General features: G+C 52.2%; 1 protein-coding gene across 2 annotated transcripts in view; it reads left to right on the top strand.

The window, feature by feature from the left end:
• Tbx4 (T-box transcription factor 4) overlaps positions 1–13,989 on the top strand; it is a 29,911-nt gene extending 15,922 nt beyond the window's left edge. Inside the window, exons 6-9 of one of the 2 annotated variants that reach the window (XM_060387074.1) lie at positions 8,784–8,936; positions 9,618–9,706; positions 9,787–10,022; positions 11,943–13,989. In XM_060387074.1, the coding sequence (XP_060243057.1) occupies positions 8,784–8,936; positions 9,618–9,706; positions 9,787–10,022; positions 11,943–12,562 (1,098 nt within the window). In that variant the 3' untranslated portion in view covers positions 12,563–13,989. The remainder of the gene's footprint in view (positions 1–8,783; positions 8,937–9,617; positions 9,707–9,786; positions 10,023–11,942) is intronic. The other variant, XM_060387075.1, reaches the window with a different exon arrangement.
• The last annotated feature ends 5,369 nt before the right edge of the window (positions 13,990–19,358 follow it).

The raw sequence follows: 19,358 nt of genomic DNA, 5'->3' as shown, positions 1-19,358 counted from the left end.
CCCTCTTCCTCCTCCTCTTCTCTTTCCCTTCCTCCATCTTCCCTCCTCTTTCCTCACCTTCCCATCCTCTTCCCCCTTTTCAGAAGGGATGCAGGGCCTTACACATGGTGGGCAAACATTCTACCCCTGCCCACAGCCTGATTTTTTTAATTTTTTATTTTTCGAGAGCCAGGAAAGGGGGCTAGGTATAAGGGTTGGGAGTTGGTAGTCAGAATTCTACGGAAGATGGAACCTCTCTTAGACTACATGGCTAAATGCCCCCAAAGTCAGGCTTGAAATCTGACTTGAAGACCTGTGGGTTTTTTTAAAGTTGTTGTTTTTTTTAAATATAATGTCTGTGGATGTTTTATGTGCATGCTTGGTGCCAGACGAGGTCAGAAAAAGGCATTAGATCTCCTGGATCTACTGAAGTTACGAATTGTTGTAAGCTGCCATGTGGGTGCTGGGAATTGAACCCAGGTCTTCTAGAAGGGCAGCCAGTGCTCTATTCATTGCTGGCTCATCCCTCCAGCCTCAGCTTGTGGGGCTTTGCAGCAAAACCCCACAAGGAAATTTCTAGTAAGAACAGTGGAGGAGGAGAGCAGGGCAGGCGCAGGGTATGAGCTGGATTTTGCTAGAGAAGGGGCAGGCCACAGGAGCAGAAAGGATCATGGGAGTGAAGGAAGACAGCCACTGCCTCAGCCTGGCACACCTTCAGCCTCACTCCAGTCATTCTGAAGGCTGCAAAGCTGCCATCTTCTCTTGCTGCTTTGCACCTGCTCCCACCCCAACCCTTCCAGGACGCCCCTGTGTTTGGGGACCATTTGACAGAAAGAGGACACTTCCCCCCTCTTTCTCTTAGTCTACTAAGAGTCTAGCAATACCTCGCTTTCAAGAGGTCAAGTAGGGCTGAACTGGGTCCATGGGGGCTGGCAGGCACATCTGGAGAGCTACCCATCTGGAGGTGGAAGGAGCTGTCGGTATAGGCTGTGTATAGTTATGAGCACAGGGAGATGGCTGCCCTCATCTTAAGGAGGCCTAGGATATACTGGGGGTGGGGGTTGGGCGGCATTCATAAGGTCTTCCTATTCCCACCATCCCAATGACATACCGAGGTACGAGGCCATCACAGTTCGCTCCAAGAGCAAGCGAGCGTATGGGTTTACTTACAGAGCGTAAATATGGGGGTTACTGACAGAAGTGTGGGTACTCCCCCCCCAAGATGCCTGGAAAATCTTTAACCAGGTTGGATGATGGCTTCTCTCCATAGCTTCATAGATGGAGTCTCTTCTCTTGGCCTCCCTCAGAGCCCATGTGCAATTAGGGCAGAATTGCATACAACTTGCTGTGGGGAGTGGCTGCGCGCTCTGGCGAGGGTGCCATGACCCAACAGTCTACAAACCTAGCTGGGATCTTTTGACTCAGATACAGCTGAGCCCATGAAGATGGTGGCAGTTTGGCTCAGAGGGCAGACCTGTACGGCACTGGGCCTGCCTAACATCCTGCCATCCTGTCTTAGTTAGGGTTTCCCTTGCTTTGAAGAGACACCATGACCACGGCCACTGTTATAAAGGAAAACATTTAATTGGGTCTGGTTTACAGTTTCAGAGGTTTAGTCCACTGTCATCATGTTGGGAAGCATGGCAGTGTGCAGGCAGACATGGTGCTGGAGGAGCTGAGAGTTCTACATCTTGATCCACAGGCAGAAGGAGACTGTGTGTCACACAGGGCATAGCTTGAGCATATGTAAGAACTGAAAGCTGGCCTCCAGTGACACTTCCAATAAAGCCACACCTAATAGTGCTATTCCTTATGGGCCAGGCATTCAAACACATGAGTCCATGGGGGCCATATCTTTTCAAGCCATCACATATCCCCCCCCCGCCCCCGCCCTGGGGCCTGGGTGACTTTCCCATCCCTTCCACCTGACTCATTCCTCATCCTTGGTTCTGAGTTCCAATACATTTCCTCTGGGGAGAAAGCACAGGCTCTCTACGTGCTCAGAGATACACGCCTTTTTATCCTTGCACTTGTAAAGTTTTACCTGAGTATTTGTTTGTACTTGACAGTTGATTTTTTTTTTTAATCAGAAACACAGTCACATGGCTTAAAAATAAGTTACCAAGGAGCCTGGGGAGCTAGCCCAGTTGGTCCCCGTAAGCCTGAGGACCTGAGATAGATCCACAGCACTCTTGTCAAGAAGCCCCTCACAGTGGCTTGTGTCTGTCAGCCCTGGTGCTGTAGGTGTGGAGATAGGTGGACCCCTGGAACTCACTGGCTGGTTGCCAGAATTAATGAGCTCTGGGTTCAGTGAGAGAGCCCATCTCAAAAGGGAGGTGGAGAGCAGCCGAGGAAGACACTGGATGTTGACCTCTGACCTCCATATATGCACGTGTACACAAGCACACTCACACAGCACACAAAAACTGGTCGCTGAATTTAAAGAAGTGTCTTTGCTGTGATGTGGTTGAGCACCGTTTTGCTGTCAGCATTGCTGGCACATGTAGGCAGAACAGGCTGCTGTATCAACACCTTTTGCACTTGAGGCTGTGAGCAAGGTATCCTGGTGATCCTTCTGCTCAGACAGAGCTTCCTATTTCCCGGGTTCAGCGAGCTCCACTTTTCAGGGTTTCTATGGATCACTTTGTTGGTCTTTACTGAAAGAATTGGGTGATCTGCTATCAGGTGTTTCAGTCCTTGTTTTTTGAGGTTTGGTAGCCCAGGCTGGTCTTGAACTTGAGATCCCTCTGCCTTAGTCTCCTGGGTACAAGGATTACAGGCGCTGATACTATCTCAGGCTCTTTTTCGAATTTTGTTTTCTGAGGCAGGGTCTCACTGTGTAGCCCTGGCTAGCCTGGGGCTTGCTGTGTAGATCAGGCTGGCCTCAGACGCAAAGAGGTCTACTTGCCTCTGCCTCTGGAATATGCAATTAAAGGCATACACCACCACACATTCTTTTGGTCATGTAATGCCAGGTTCACGGGACCCTCAGAGACCACTAGGAGACGACTCGATGCAATTACAAGAGGGCTTTATTACGAGAACGATCAAACTCGGGACCCAAGTCTCACTGACACAGCAGAAGAGAAGTGGGACCCTGAGCTCTGAGTGAACAGGATTTTTAAAGGGAAAGTCTGTGAGCAGGGGGTTTCCATGGCAGCAAGCAGGGGGGCACAAGCCTTGGCGTTACAGGATTGGGTAAAAGTTAGAGGGGTGAGGTGATCTTCTCTGAGGCACATAATCACAATGGCTAAGGCATATGATCACAATGGCTGTTTTTCTAAGCCACATCTCAAACATTGGGGAGAATTTTCCCACCCGATTCTCAACCAATTCCCATTGATTATTGCCAGGGAGATTGTCTCTATTTTCTATGAAGCATTTATTCTGTATTATTTCCTGGAGGCTGTTGCTAGGAGAGTTAACTTTGTTTTCACATTCTGTGATATTTTCCTGGTACCTGAATTCAGTTCCCAGTCAAGATCTTTATTTCAAAATGGAGTTATATTCAGGCTAACTTAAACTCTTCAGTCAAGCTTGGATGGGTGTGGTTTTGTACTGTACCAAACGTGTGTGTGTGTGTGTGTAGCGCATGCAGTAAATGACCTGTTCACAATTTGATTGGGAAGTTTGAAAACAGTCACCCCCCTCTTCTCATGTGCCCATCCTGGCCTCTCCTGGCAGGGTGGAAGGTCAGACTTTTTGGATTTTGTTTTGTTTTTGTGCATGTGTTTGTCCATGTTCATGTGAATGTGATATATTTGTGTCTGTGTGCACACGCATGTGGAGGTCAGAGGTCAGCCTTGGGTGGTGTTCCTCGGAGCTCCAGCTGGCTTCTCTTTTGAGACCTGGAGCTCCAGCGAACTGGCCACACCTGGTTAAGCTGGGCAGGCAACCCAGTCATCCTCCCATCTCCAATGGCTGGCCTCAGCTAGAAGATTACAGGCATTGGCCAGGCCTGGCTTTTGACATGTATGTTGGGGATCACATTTGGGTCCTCGAGGTTGCACACGGAGCCCCTCCCCAGCCGAAGCTTGGTAGGTTCCTGACAGTTTGATAGGTGAAATACAGGTACCGATTTTAGTTTTAGCTCACATCTCCTTCCCAGTGAGCGAGGGCATCCTTCACACACATCTCTTTTCTGTGAACTGTAGTGATTCTTTATTTTCCCCCCAGATTCCTGAGCTCATCAATTTTAGGAGCTTTTATAAACTTGGAAGATTTAGGTCCTGTCTAATGCATTTGCCAGCTTGTCACTTGATCTGGTCCGCAGTGGCCATGGTTTCCCCTGGCAGAAGTTTTTGATTGAATTTATCCTTTCTTCCTTTATAGATTCTGGAAAGGCCTCAGTCATTTCTTCTTTATGAGGGAACTTTTTTTCAGTACTTTTTAGAAGCTCTTTGTGTAGCCCAGGTTGGCCTCAAACTCACAACCCTTCTGCCTCAGCTTCCCGAGTGCTTTGGAGTCTGTTCTATCCATTATGTGGGCTCCAGTGATCAAATTCAGATGGTCAGGCGTGGCAGCGATGCCTTTAACCACCGAGCCATCTTGCCAGCCCTAGGTTTATTTTATTTACAAAATAGAAATCCTTTGAGAACTATGCTGGCCTTGGGTGAGGGGCGTCAACCCTGTTCTTCTGATTTTGAGAGAGCTTATGTGGCTGTTCCAACATCAGTCAGGGGAGGGTCTCTGTCCCTGGGTTAGGATGCCTTCTGTCCCCATGCGAAGTTGTCTCTTCCTGTGCCAACTGCTTTAACTGCTGAGACTTGATGCATTCAATGCTTGGCAGGGCTTGGCCCCTTGGCTCTGCTCTTTTCATTTTTCTTGGCGAGTTGTATGTGTGGTTTTTTTTTTTATTATTATTCATATGAACTGTAGGATCAGCATGTGTAGCTGAAGAGAGAGACTTGTGTTTCTACTGTAATTCCTTCACATTGTAAGCTGGCTTTGGGAAGACTGCGAGGAATGCCCCTTTCTTTGCTGGAGTCCTCTCTTTGTCCTCCAGGGTGCGTTCAGGTGCCCTCCCTAAGGCGCTGCACATTCTTGCGAGGCCACTTTTCCTGCCGCATTTTCTCGCCGCTCATTTTCACTCGCTTCTTGGTGATGGTCCGGCTCACGTTACATCTGGATACCTGGGAAGCTAGTGAGGGCTGGTGGACAGCACGTGAATTACAAACACACACAAAGGTGGTGTGTAGACCGGTGGCCTTTCCTGCCCCCCTCCCCCGGCTGTGTCTTTCCCTCTTTGCCACCCCCATTTCCTGACTGACAGTGTGCCAAGCCCCACCAGTGCCTGGGAACAACAGAGGCCTCACCATGCCCTGATCAGCCAGGTGAAGGGAGTTAGTACTGATTTTGCCTCCGTCTCAGACTACAGCCAGATGTCCAAATGTCTTCTGATGGTCAATCCATGGTATGTTAAAATGAGGATTGTATTAACTTTTTTCTCTCTATCTTGTCTTTTGAGACAGGGTTTCTCTGTGTAGCCTTGGCTGTCCTGGAACTCGCTCTGTAGACCAGGCTGGTGAGGGTTGCATTGATGTTGACTTTGTAGACATTATCAAGATTAATTATGATATATGTGAAAATACCTAGCCCAAGGGACAGGCACAAAGGCTCTGTTTTCCTGACCTTTGGCTGTCATTGCTGTTACTCTGAGAGAAAAGCACGAGGTTCCTGGCCATGTGGGAGAGCCCCAGGTTGCTGTCCTGGGAATGAGGCCCAAGGCTTATCCGGCCAGGGATTTGTGAATGGGCGGAAGATCTGCCTGACTCCATTCAGTTTTCTCTCTTCTACCCTCCCATTTCTCTTCCCTTTCTTTCTTGATAGTATTTCATTTCACAGCCTAGGCTGGCCTTGATCTCTTGGGGTCCGTCTTCCCTCAGCCTCCCAAATCCTGGGGTTTCAGATACGAGCCATCCCCCCATCTGCTCTGCTGAAGAGCCTGTCTCTGTCCTAATCTAATCTTACTGAGGACGTAGCCTTAGTAAGAGCTGGATGCGGGTGAATCTGGTTTTGCTATATGACAGAATGTACGTTAGCCCGCTGCTGTTGTGTGGCTAGTATTCAGACAAATGCACTGGGGTCCACATCCCTTGCAGCGTCCAGTGGACACCTTATAAGTTCATGAAGTTCATCGAGAGCAGGATGTGCTCTTTCCAGGGCCATCTGGAATCTGCTGGGCTGCCTGTCTTCTTCCAGCTGCATATCCTTGGGCGAGGCTCATTCCCACTCCGGGCCTTCTGTTCCTCATTGCCAGTCTAGAGGCTGGGTGAGCGTACTCTCTGCCTCTCCAGGCTCTTGAGTTCTTGGATTCTAACTGGGGTAAATCTGGACCTTGGTGGCAAAGCATACCTGGGCAAGCTCTCGAGGAGACAGACGCTTGGTGCTATTGGCACTGTTAGAACAGGCTTCTGAACTGGGGCCAGAACATAGAACGAGTCCCATTTTTATAGAACAGTGATGATAATGGGACGAGCTGCATCTCAGGATGGTTGACATGGCTAGCCTGTTTGGCCCGGTATCACTCTACAACAGATAGAAACGTGAGACTCCGGCAGATGGGCTGAACATGGAGTCTGAGGAGCTTGTGACCGAAGCCAAGTGTTGCTATCATATCCTCCCAGGCTGGTAGGACTGGGGTCCAAGTGTACATGGGCATTGGCTTGGTGGGCAGGGTTCCTTCTAGTCAGGCGCCAGACTGTCAAGACGAGCTTGAAGGGCGTTTGTGGGACCACTTGGCTGAGGGCTGTCCTTTAACAGATGGGCCCCCCAGTGTCTGGAGAGCAGCTTGAGCATCACTCAGTGCTGGTGGAGAGATGATTTGGAGGCTTCTTGGCACCTTTGGACTCCTCTGTGGCCAAGGTTGTAGGTTGTACACTCTGGTGCAGTGGTTCTCAACCTTCCCAGTGCTGGGACCCTTTAATAGAGTTCCTCTTGTTGTGGTGACCCGCAGCTGTAATGTTATTTTTGCTACTGTTATGAATTATAATGTAAACAATACAGGTGGCTCCTACCTGCCTCTGCAGGCCCAGCGGGTGTGTTTGGCAGGAACACTGTCTCATAGGCTGAAGTAGTGGCATTCCGAACATAAGACCTTAATGGAGCCCGAGTGGCTGGTGGGAGTGGCCATGGAAGGAGGGAAAAGGAAGAGCTTGTACTCCCGTAAAATTCACAGAGAAGAGGCATGTAGGCCTGGCCTGGGTCTGCACTCGCTTGGCCAAGAAGCCTGAGGTGCAAAAGAACAAAAGATAGGGCCCTTTCTTTGGGGGAAGTTTATTTTAGTGGTATTGGGAACTGAGCCCCTATATCCAGCCTTGGGTGAGTTTGTAGTTGGAAGAGTCAAGAAGAAATAGGAAGCCACATGGTGGGTAAGGCAGCGTGAGAAGCTTAAGAACTGAGGGGTCCCGCACAGTCCCGGGGAGGATTGAGGAGCTGGGTCCCTGCAGAGGGGAGAGGAGACTGGGAGTGTGGCAGGAGCTGCTGCTGAGCTGGGAACCCGGTGCCCCTGCCAATACCGAGGCTGCTTCCCTGGAAGCCGCTTGCTGGGCTCAGGGAACAGAGGTCCTCAGTGAGTAACTGTGCCTTGGCGACTTGTACAGGGTGACAGTCAGTGACAGAACTGTGAGGTGCTTCACAAGGCCCCACTCTACTGTCTCAGGGCACGCCTGGCTCCCAGGAAAGGCTGTGTGTTCTTCAGCCACACTGGGCGTTGGTCCACCTTCTCCCAAGTGAGGAAGGGCTGGTGCACAGGACAGGCTGGCCCAAAGCCACCCAGGTGAACTTCAGAGCCCAGGACAGAGCAAAGCCCACAGCTAGCCCATGGCCTGCAGCAGGCACAGGATGAGTGTGGGACCTTCTGGGATTCAGAATGCAGCAAGGCTTTCCAGGAAAAGAGCCTAACTCTTGTGCCTTTTCTCTTGGCACTGTGGCCACCTAAGGGTTAAATGTTTCATTCCATACAGGCAGCCGGCAGACCAAGCCTGGAAAGGGGCACCCCAGGGCAGAAGAAAGCATTTGGGGAAGAGAGGCTGAGGGCCAGCAGCTTTCGACAGAAAGCAAAGGGTTAATGAATGTAGCCGCGCTGATAAAATGCCCCAAATTCCTGGCCCCGCCTCCAAGGGGAGGACATCTGGCAAATGTCAACGATAAAAAATACGTTTTAATGGCACGTGATGTAGCCGCTACCGCAGGGGCACAGCCACACGAGGCAGGTTTGGGGCAGTAACTACTGTGCGTTTCTGCATCTTGTGCTCTTCCTGGAGCTTCTGCTGGGCCCTCCTGCCTTCTCCTAGCCCCATGCTCCTGGGCGTTCAGGGCCTGCTCAGAGCCCCGAGGCTCAGAAACTGTGCTGCTTGTCATAGTGATGAGTACCCTTCAGGCTGGGAACTGCCTTGGGCAGCTTGAAGGGTCACAAGCAGCTGGTCTTCCATCATGCTTCACCAAGCTAAAGTAGGACATTTCCCTCAGCTTCTCTGCCTTCTCCTGTCCTGTGAGCCCTGACCATAGTTGCTGGCAGCTTGAGAGGCAGCGGCTGAGCACTTCCAGCAGGCAGTCTGAGGAAGGGCAGGGTACCTGTGGGTTGAAGGGAGAGGGTAGAGCTAGGATCTCACAGCCCAGAGAAGGTGAGGGACTGGTCACAGTGAAACTATCACAAGCCAGAAGACGCTGGAGTGAAGTGTCTCTGGAACAAGAGGCTGGGGAGGGTGTGGGGATGGAGTTGGGAATCCCAGTCCCTTCACTTGGGAGCTTTGAGACATTTCTGGGTTCGGGCCTGGAGCTCAGACTGAGACCTTCTCCCACAGATCATCCTCAACTCCATGCATAAGTACCAGCCGAGGCTGCACATTGTTAAGGCCGACGAGAACAATGCCTTTGGCTCCAAAAACACAGCCTTCTGCACCCACGTGTTCCCAGAGACCTCCTTCATCTCTGTGACCTCCTACCAGAACCACAAGGTATGACTACAACCCCCACGGTACCACCATCCTAACCTGCCTGTTGACCCTCGTCACAGGATCAGCAGAAAGGCAGAGGGGACAGACAGACAGTGAGATTGCCATACTGGGAGACAGAGGCAGGGAGTTAAGCTGAGGAGCAGCTTAACCGAGAAGGGCAGAGCCCACAGCCAGCAACTGATAACTAGAGTCTGCATGGAGTCTGCCTTGGGGTTGGGCTCTTCTAGAATCTTCCAGTAGGTCCAGTTCTGGGCTAGCAGGGCAAGGAACCTAGGTGGCTGGAACTTGCCGATCACCTCCCCTTCCCTGTCACTTTTCTGCCAGTTTGCCTCTTACCCGTGGTCGTAAGCAGAGGTGGGTTTTAGAAGAGCGATCACATCAGGTTTTCAGTCACTTAGAATCTGTAAAGGAGTTGACACGCGTAGGAGGCCTCAGGAGCTGGAAGAAAGCACTAGAAGGACTGAAGCAAGTAGAACAGAGAGCCAGGGATAAGCTCCCACTGCGCAGCCAGGTCAAGGAAGATGAAGTTGGTCCTGGATTCCAATCTGGCTTAAGCGGGAGTGGGGGCGGGGTGGCGGCACAGCTTCTTCAGGCTGCACCTAGGCCTGGGTTGAGGGAAGAGGGCCACCAGTCAGCCTGTCCCCTCTCCTCCCAGCGACTGCGTGTATCCTTTTCTGACAGATCACACAACTGAAAATCGAGAACAACCCCTTTGCCAAGGGATTCCGGGGCAGCGACGACAGCGACCTTCGCGTGGCCCGCTTGCAGAGGTGGGGCAGCTCTGGCCAGGGGCGGGATGGGAAGACCCAGGAACCCTCAAAGCATCTTCCCTCTCTCCCTGCTCCTCCAGCAAGGAGTATCCGGTGATCTCCAAAAGCATCATGCGGCAGCGGCTCGTCTCCAGCCAGCTCTCGGCCAAGCCTGACGTCAGCCCCCTGCACAGCGCGCACCAGGCGCTGCAGCACTACCAGTACGAGAACGGGGCCCACGTACAGTTCGCCACCGCGGAGCCCCAGGAACTGGCCCTCAACACCTTCCCGGCCCAGAGGGACTCCAGCCTCTTCTACCACTGCCTGAAGCGCAGAGGTAGGGTTCTAGGAGGAGGGAGGGAGGGAGTGGGTGTGTTTGTCTGTCTGTCTGACAGGCTAGCGTGTGCTGTTCCCAGAACGCTGGCCAGCCCCAGGTGCTGATGTGGGAGCCTTCATGGGGTTCCTCCTGCCCGCCCCTGCCTAGGAGGGAGAGGGAGGCTGGACTGCTGATAGTCCCAGCCCCCAGAGCAGGGGGTTGCCTGGTGTTGTATCTGATGTTCGCCACCCACCCCTTACGGGCACACAGGCTTCCTGGGAGGTGAAATGAGTGACTTGGGCAGATTTCAGGTGGCAGCACTCTTGGCGCTTGGATTCTTTGCAACACTGACCTGGGCAGGTCCAGGCTCTACTGCCAACCTTGTTTGTGTGTGTTTGGTATTATTATTTTTTTCTTTTTTAAAAAATGTATTTATGAAATATTCTGCCTGCATGTGTGTATGAGCACCAGAAAAGGACACCAGACTGCATTATAAATGGTTGTGAGCCACCGTGTCGTTGCTGGGAATTGAACTCAGGACCTTTGGAAGAACAGCCAATCCTCTTAACCTCTGTGGCATCTCTCCAGCCCCCAGTCCTGTGTTTTCCACAGACAGATTTGGGCTTGACTACTGTTACCTTGCCAAAGGACCCATGATTTCTCTTGGGAGACTGGGTACTTTTGCTTATAATCCAGAATGTTCTCTCAGCCCACTTCTAGAGATAAGATTGGCCGTTGGACCTAGTTAGGCCTGATGTCTCTCTATTTCAAAAAGGTGGGCTTCTCATGTTATGATATAAAATTCAAACTTTAGCATCCATTGTTATTTGGCCTACAGCTTTTTTTTTTTTTTTTTTTCTTCATAATCCAGCAACAAGAGTGAGTAATTGTGGGGCAAATTGGATGGCCTTAAAGCCTATACCACTTGCCTGGCCCTTTGCTCCTTCCTGACCCAGGGTGATGGGTCACCTGCCAATCACAGGACTCTAGTGCAGGGGAAAATGTGGGAGAAAGGAGTAAGTTTCCAGGGGCAGCCAGGAATCCGTCTGCTCTGCCCTCCTCCAGGCTGCCCAGGCTCTGTGTACATGGCTCCCAGAACAGATCCCTGGAGAAAGCAGAGGAGGGAGGCCAGGATAAGCCGCAGGGAAGTGTTCTTAAATATGTTGAGAGGGCTGCTGCCCCAGCCCTCAAGCCTCAGTTATCCCCGGGTCCCAGGAGGCGACATGTCACTCCAGAGGGCTGAACCAACATCGTTGGGGGAAGGGGGCTGGAAGACGCAGAGACGTGGTTTGTGGTGGCCCGTGGCATCTTTCCAGAGAGTCTCGAAGAGGCCGACACGTATCTTTTTCACTTGTTATGTTGGGATTGGCGTGACGGTAGCGGATGTGTCTTCTTTGAACACAGTAGGGTTAAACGCATCTCTCAAAGCAGCCAAAACTCGCCTACAAGCTCCTTGGCCCACCGCCTCCTTCCTGAGGCTTCCCGCAAGCACTGAGGGTTGAGGCAGTAACATCGTGGCCTTAATTTGCTGGCTAGTTCTGACAGATGTGGTCTCCGGGCCTGGCAGGTTGCCTCTGCTTTCCTGGGCCAAGGCTGGGCTGGCCCCGGAATGCCAATGTGCACAAGGGCCTCTTAGCCTCCCGAGAGTCAGGCGGGCAAAGAATCAGAGCTGTGTGCTGCTGATGTAGCGCATCCCTCAGGGCCCAGGGATGTGGGGTCCCCCATGGCCTTTGACGAAGGTCTGTAATCTGGCCACTCCTTGGCCACTGCCACCTTTTTAAAAGCTGCAGATGATTCAGATGGCTCTGGGAGTGCCAGGCGACATAGGGCCAGGCGGATGCCGAGTGAAAAGGGCAGGCTATCCTGGCGCATGGAGGCGGGGGTGTGCCAGGCCCTGGGCTGCTGGGAAGGCCACCTCCTGAGTACTTCTTTGTCTTCCAGCAGACAGTGCCCGCCACCTGGACTTACCCTGCAAGCGATCCTATCTGGAGACCCCCTCTTCGGTGGGGGACGATCACTATTTCCGGTCTCCCCCTCCCTACGACCAGCAGATGCTGAGCCCTTCCTATTGCAGTGAGGTGACCCCCAGAGAGGCCTGTATGTACTCCGGCTCAGGGCCCGAGATCTCCGGGGTGTCTGCCGTGGACGACTTGCCCCCACCCCCGCTGAGCTGTAACATGTGGACTTCCGTCTCGCCCTACACCAGCTACAGCGTTCAGACCATGGAGACTGTGCCCTACCAGCCCTTCCCCGCACACTTCACCGCCACCACGGTGATGCCTCGGCTGCCCGCCATCCCCGCCCAGAGCGCCCAGCCGCCAGGGAACGCCCACTTCAGTATGTACAATCCGCTGTCCCAGTCTCAGGTCCGAGAGCGGGGACCCTCCGCCTCCTTCCCGAGAGAGCGCGGCCTCCCCGCCGTGTGCGAGCGGAAGCCGCCCTCGCCGCACCTGAACGCTGCCAATGAGTTCCTCTACTCGCAGAGCTTCTCCTTGACCCGGGAGTCGTCCTTACAGTATCATTCAGGAATGGGGACTGTGGAGAACTGGACTGATGGATGACCCGACCACCTGTATCCTTGACAGCCCCAGGACCATGTCAGTCCAGTGTTGACCTCTGTGGGTGGCTGGCACTGTCAAGAAATATGGAAAGGAATTTCAGAAGGGGTGAGTGTGTGTGTGTGTGTGTGTGTTCGTGTGTGAGCATGCTTGAGCTTCTACACGCATGTATGTGGTTGAAGGGCATCTGTCTTCTAGCATGTAGCTAAGGCCAAGATGAGAAAACAGACAAACATGCAATTATCTAAGTAATTTTGGCCACTGGAGCCGAGTACACTGTTACCTGGCCTCTCCTGACATGCCCTGGGTGGGAGAGAAGTGCAGGGCTCATGAATTACCTAGAGCTTTCTGAAATATGTGCTGATTTTACTCAGGGGCCAGGCGAGGTCTCTGGCACAGGGAGGTAGGTATCCATGCTTACCTTAGAGTCCCTGGCCTTCCACCTGCAAGGAGAGCCGCCACTCTTGGGAACAGGAGCACCCCTTCCCTCAGCTTCTGGAGATTGTGGGACACTACCTGAGCCGTACAGAGCTTTGAGAGTGGAGTTGGTCACACATTTGCCTGGACTTGGGATTCCTGAAGCTCCAGGCAGCTGAGGCATGACTTTTAGAACGAGTCATGCACTAAATGTCACCTCACGGTGCTCGTTTTTCCTTTGAGGGGAAGGAAGATGACACCAGTCGCATCCCTGTAGTCGGTCTAGTCTTAAAGTCCCTCCCCCGAAGTCCCAGCCTGCAGCCTCTCAGCCTGTCAGGCACCACCAGTATGCTATGATGGGCAGTCAAACCCAACTTACCTGGCAACATCCCCTGGCGATCTCACCCGGACTGATGTTACACGTTCTGCTCCCAGAAAATCTCCATCCTTGAAGCAAGGAAGCTGGCAGAAGAAAATGGACAACTGAGAAAAGGTGCTTCAGTGTTCAAGCCCAGAGGGGCTTTGGGTCTTTTCAGAATGGGGAGGAGAGCGCATACTCCTTGGTCCCTTAGCATCAGAATGGCAGGGTGGCCGGTATGAACTCTAAATCGGAATTTGGAAATCACTAAACTCTTTGCATGCCGAATAGCTATTTATATATTATATAAATGAATATATAAATAAATATATCTATATCTCACAGATGCGGGCCACATGTCAAATTCAGCTTTGCTTTTTACAAACAAACTTACCGAGAAATGAATGCTGACGGGAGTATTTGGGGAAAACATCTATTTAAATTTTTATTTACATTTGATGTTAACTAAGAATGGTTTAGATAAACATATATATATATTATAAATGCACACACTGCAGATAAAGCTTTATTAGAAAACACGTTAGCTGACAGGTGGTATGAAATTCCAAGTGTTTCTGGTATATAGCATGGACGTTTTCTTTTACATATTGGAACATAAAGCCATCTTACAACTGTGAAGCGCGTGTTTGTCATTTGTTAGCGCCTTGCCTTGCTCGGCGACGGCGTCTTTCCTTTCACACCTTTTTTCCTTCCTTCAGGTGCCTGGTGGGGCCCCCAGTGCCCCTTTAAGCATTTGTGCCATGGGCCCTCAGAGTGACCTAAGTTCAAAAGTCCCTTCAATCTCATGTTACTCCCTGGGTTGTGGGGCTAGTTTCCAGGGCTCACAAAGACCCCAGAAGGGTTGGTTGGTTGGGCAGGCGGGCGGGCAGCAGCAAAGATCTCATCTTTTTTAGCATCAACCCTACAATTCGGAGAAGATAGTCTCCTAAGTAGAGAATCCTTGGTGGCGTTTGTGCAGTTGCTTCAGAAGAGTGACTTCCTGGAGTGGCCGTGTGAGTCTGTCAGCCGCCTTTACTCTCGTGGGTCTGAAGTGAGGCCCTGGCTTCAAGGTGGAGGGATTGGGAGAGATGAAATCCAGCTTGGGCGTGATGAAGAAAAGTGGTTATAGGAAGGTGCTGCCGAGAGTGGACCAGTCCCTGCACAGCTCTCACCCTCACGGCTGGTCCATCCCCCATGGTCTCCACCTAAGATGGTCTTGAAACCCAGGACAAAAGAGGCAACAGTGGGGTTTCATTTCAAGCCTCTTGCCCTGGCCCTTCCCTTTGGCTCTACAGGCCCTCTGGCTGGGCAGCTTCCTACTTCTCTCTTATCCATTGGTGCCTGCCAGGGGCTTAGTCACAGAGAAAACTCTGACTTAGCTTGGAGATAGGAAAGATGGCCCTTGGCTCACAGGCACCCTGCCAGTGATGGTAACCCTGTCCAGTTCCTCCTCACCTGGGACGGAGGGCTAGGCGTACCTGGGTTCTCTCCAAGTACCTGCTTGGCTCAGCATGAGAGTTGCTCCCAAAGCGGTATTCGGCTTTGAGACAGCCCACGGAGTCCTCCTGGCTTCCTGGGAAGGGTGAGTTTCCCTGGCTGCCCCACCTGGGCATGGCAAGAGCCGGGGCTGCAGTGGGATTTGTGGAACTTTCCTGCCCCTCTGAATCAACAACTCAATAAAAAGGGGCACATGGGATCCTGTGGAACAAAGGGCACCATTCAGTAGAGCCAGCAGGTCATACATCATTGGCCCAGAAGCCTGCCATATGACAGTGGCTGCTTCTGCTGTGCCCTGCTTGAGGAGGAAAGAGGGCCGGTTACTGCTCAGCTCTGTGGCCCCCAGGGTTCCTCTCCAGCCAAGGGCTGGAGGCCTCAGCCCAGAGGATCGGCCTCAAGCCACAGAAGGTCCTGGAATCACAAAAGAGAAGTTGAGTCAGACTGACAAATTGTTAAAAAACCAAAGCGATTTCTAGCCTCGGCAGGGCCTCAGGGGGTCAAGAGGCCTCTGCCGGCCCCTCTAATGGAGCCTGCTAGAGGAGCAGCCGCCTGGCCTTGCAGTGTCTTATCTTACAACATAAAATTAAAACCCACTTAAAAGGCCGGAGGGCATGTTAACATTCCGCCCGCTGTCTAATTGAAGTAGTTCCCAGCGCAAAGCATTTTACTTGAAAGACGTCTGCCTCCGAACCAGGCTCTCCTGCCTGCTAGGGCAGGGGTGGTAGGGAGGGAGAGATTGTCATTCCAGTGACCTGCATGAGCTCAGGCCAGAAAAGCTCGTGGCCCCCAATGGTGGAGGTATGGGGGGTTGAGGGGGGCAGGTGGTGACAGGCAAGGTTAGAACAGGCTAAGTTTTCTAGTTTTGCAAAATTTACAAATTCGTTAGCAGTTATGTCGGCAAAGGCCAGGCTCATTCAGGTAATGATTCAAATATGGGGAGCCGCCCCCCCCCCCCCGCAGCCAAAAACCTGGCCCAGAGGTTTCTGTTCCACCCTCCCCACCCCTCCTACCCCCAGCAACCCCTATGCAAATCTCTCACAGGTCTCCAAGGCATACGGAATCAATCAGGGACATCCTGTAAAGGGTGGTGAACTTGTACTGGCCATCCCGAGTAATGGGAACCAGCCAGCCAGCCCCAAAGCCGGCTGGGACTGAAAGCCAAGGTGACAGCCATTAAGCAATCGCGCGCAGAACAAAATGGCAGAGGGGCCAGGCAATCAATTCCATTTCAGCGGGCAGCCGTGCAGCGCACAGCGTCTGTCGCGGCCGATTAGGGAGGGCCGGCCCGGAGCCTTCAAGGAGAGCCCATCGCAGATCAGAAACAGGCCCGGGGATGAAAAGGGAGCGCGCGTCTCCAGAGGAGCGGGCGATGAAGGACTCTGTTTTATGTGACCATGCTCTTCCTCCCCTCCTGGAAGAAAGAGAAGGGGCGGGGTGGGGTGGGGGGCAGAAAAAAGCCAGCAGTTTGGAGATTAGATAGTTCTCTTTTCAGCCATTCATCATTATGAAGGGAAGTAGACAGGGCGAGAGCAGAAAGAGCTCCAGCGGGATTTCTGCGGAGTCTCAGCGCGGAGGACCGGCTTTGCGCGGCGGCCCACCAGCCTCCGCCTATTACCGAGGTCTGAAGGGGGCCTGCAGAGCATCCAGGGTCCCTCTCCTCCAACTAACAGGCCCCGGGGCTCGGAGGACCACAGGCCTTCTCCTGCAGGAACTCCGAACCTCCAAATGGTACCATTTGTGTCAATTAAAGCAGGAAACCGGAAGAGGAAAGACAGGAGAGGGTTGTGTGATGCTCAGCAGGTAGGGCGCAGAAGGCGCCCGCTCCCGCCCGTCCTGGACCCAGGTCAGAGCATCAAGGCTCCTCCTGTGGCATCTGCTGCCTGTCAACACTAATCCTAGCCTGATGTTGCAACCCGCAACAAAATTCTAGGCTCAGATCTGTTTGCTGTTCTCTGCTCTGGGGGGGCTCAGGACACAGAAGGAGGAATGCCCCTAGGGCATAGAAGCCAGGAAGAGATCAGACAGTACAGGGCTATAGAGACCTAGTGAGCAAAGACATGGTATGCAGACACAGGAGGGAAGGACCCGTTCTGGAGGATGGGGCAGGAGGGCTCAGGACTGGGCTGGGGTCGAGGGAGAAAGGACTGATTTAGAGAAACCAGAGTGTGTGGGGGGGGTGCGTGTGCTCAGACGGCCCTTACGACAAGGATTGCAAAGATGACTAAGCCAGCCTCACAGTGATGTACAATGCAAGGGGAGTGGCAGCCTGCCTCTCCTGCCTGACGATTAGTAAGGCAAGAAAAGAGAGCCCTTCATGGGTATTGCTGGTGGAACAGACTGCTAGCTTTCCTGGAAAGGAAGCAATCTGGTAGCCTGGGCAATGGCTCTGGAGGTATTCACATCCTCGAGGGAGTAGCCAGAGATGAAGATGTGGCTGGGTGCCGTGTAACGCTCATCGTATTGTAAGTTTTTAAAGCCCCCACCAGCAGAAAGAGAATTGACAGATGATGATTTCCTCACGTTCTGGGGTATGAGGCAGCCAACAGAACTGTAACCACAAAGGGCCTTTAATGGCATGGGAACTGGTTGAAGATTAAGTGAAAAAGGAGAGGCGTGATAGAACACAGTCTCAAGAACATTTGGATTAAAAAAAAAAAACCTGGAGTAGCCAAACTATGTATCAAGTAGTAATTAACAAGTAAATAAAATACATATCTATTTTTTCATTTATTTAATTTATTACAATTTATTCACTTTTTATCCTTATTACCAATGACTTATGTGAAAAAAAGCAACAATGTAGCCTCCCATTCTTATACAATACAAAATCCAAATCAACCCTGTGTGTGTGTGTGTGTGTGTTTTACTTATGTGGCATCCACACAAACGTGACCGTGTTCGGGGTAGATGGTTAGGAAGGACCTGTTGGAGAGTTCTCACCCATGTCTCTGTGTTGTTTGGTTTCTTACAATAAACATGCAATCACTTCTACAATTAAAAGATATAACTGAAAACAAGAGAAATGTAAGATTAATTCTAGAGCTCCTTGAAGATCGAAAGCAAACTTCCCACATACTCCGAGGGGCTGAAGCCACCGCTGGAGACTCCGCTGGACAGACTGCCAGTTTCCTTCTGACTCCCCCGCGCCTTCGGTGCTGTTGATGGGTGTTGCCTAGGGTTGCAGCCTTCTAGCTCACGGGGTATTTGCTCTGACACCATCTATGTGTGTGACTTCTGCCAGCAAACCTGCCCACACACCTTGTCCAGCCTCACTCTCTCCTCCTGACACCGCCTCCTGGATTATTTCTACTAAAGATCCACAGGGCATCCCACTGCACCTGTGCGGACCCAGGCCTAGGTGCCGTCTGCACCTTCCTCACGCTGTTGGGGGCTTTAGTGCTCACTCCTTATGCTCACTTACCGGCTCCCTTCAAGCCCGTGTCAAATGAGGCCAGTTCCGCCTCCCAGAGCTCTTCCGTCTCAGCCGGTCGCTCATCCATCTGGCCTGGCAGTGCCGCCAGCATCCAGGCAGATTCTTTGGTCTGGGCTACTGCCTCCCTCCAGTCAGGGCTTTGGGATTATTGTGAGTGGTGCTTACCTGTCTGTCACCCATGTGTGATGGCCACCGACACCCGGGCAGCCAGGAAATGGTGCTGGCAATAGCGGGAGTGCTGCCCTCATGGACATCCCCACCCGCAGACATGGGTAGCACCCCACAGGTGTGGCATGGAAGCAAGGCAGCTCAGCTCTGAGGTCACCCCTAGGGTTATGGGTGATTTGAACACCCTCCTGCCCAACAGTTCTTCCACTATCTTTTCTTCCTTGTTTCCTAGAGGCAGGTAGGCCCAGGGGGACTGGATGGAGGATATTGCCTGTGTCCATCCTGTCTGCCTCGACACCCATCATCCCTGAGACATTTCAGATTGTCTGCTCTCCTAGGGGAGGCAATTCCAAGGGAACCACCCTCAGTCCACACCAGCCAAAGACAAGACACAGCCAAACATGGCTTCCCACATAAGGGAACCTAGTACATGCTTCCTGGTAGAGAGAGCATGCCCAGGACAAGCTGGCGACTCCGTGTATTTCCCCCAGCCCAGGATGCTCCAGTCTAGACCTTTTGGGTTTAAAGACTTGGGAGACTTCTCTGACAAAATTTCACCAGTACTTCATGACACTGAGCGCCGCTGCCATTTGGAAAGCAGAAAGCAGAGAGCATGGTTCTGATTTTTGACTGGATAAACACCTGCTGAAGAACTATGGCTAGGACTGCCTGAGGTCTGGGGATCCAGGCAGGTTGTTCCAAGCAAGGCTGCGTCTAGGTGCAGCTCACGGGAATTGGGCTGATCAGGAGTTCCGAGACCAATAGCCAAAGCCTCTTGTTTTGTTTTGTTGACATGGGGGTCTCAGTGGCTCCTACTATGTAGGTGGCTCCTAAGTACTGTGCTTACAGGCGTGAGCCTGTACTAGAGGGTCATCATTGCCTTGGTTGGTCAACCTGTGCAAGGTCCTCTCCAGAATCCAGTTTGT

Source organism: Meriones unguiculatus, chromosome 7, assembly GCF_030254825.1.
Source record: "Meriones unguiculatus strain TT.TT164.6M chromosome 7, Bangor_MerUng_6.1, whole genome shotgun sequence".
In the NCBI taxonomy this organism is placed as follows: Eukaryota; Metazoa; Chordata; class Mammalia; order Rodentia; family Muridae; genus Meriones; species Meriones unguiculatus.
Note: the sequence above shows the minus strand (reverse complement) of the source record. Positions and strands in the feature narration are given on the sequence as shown.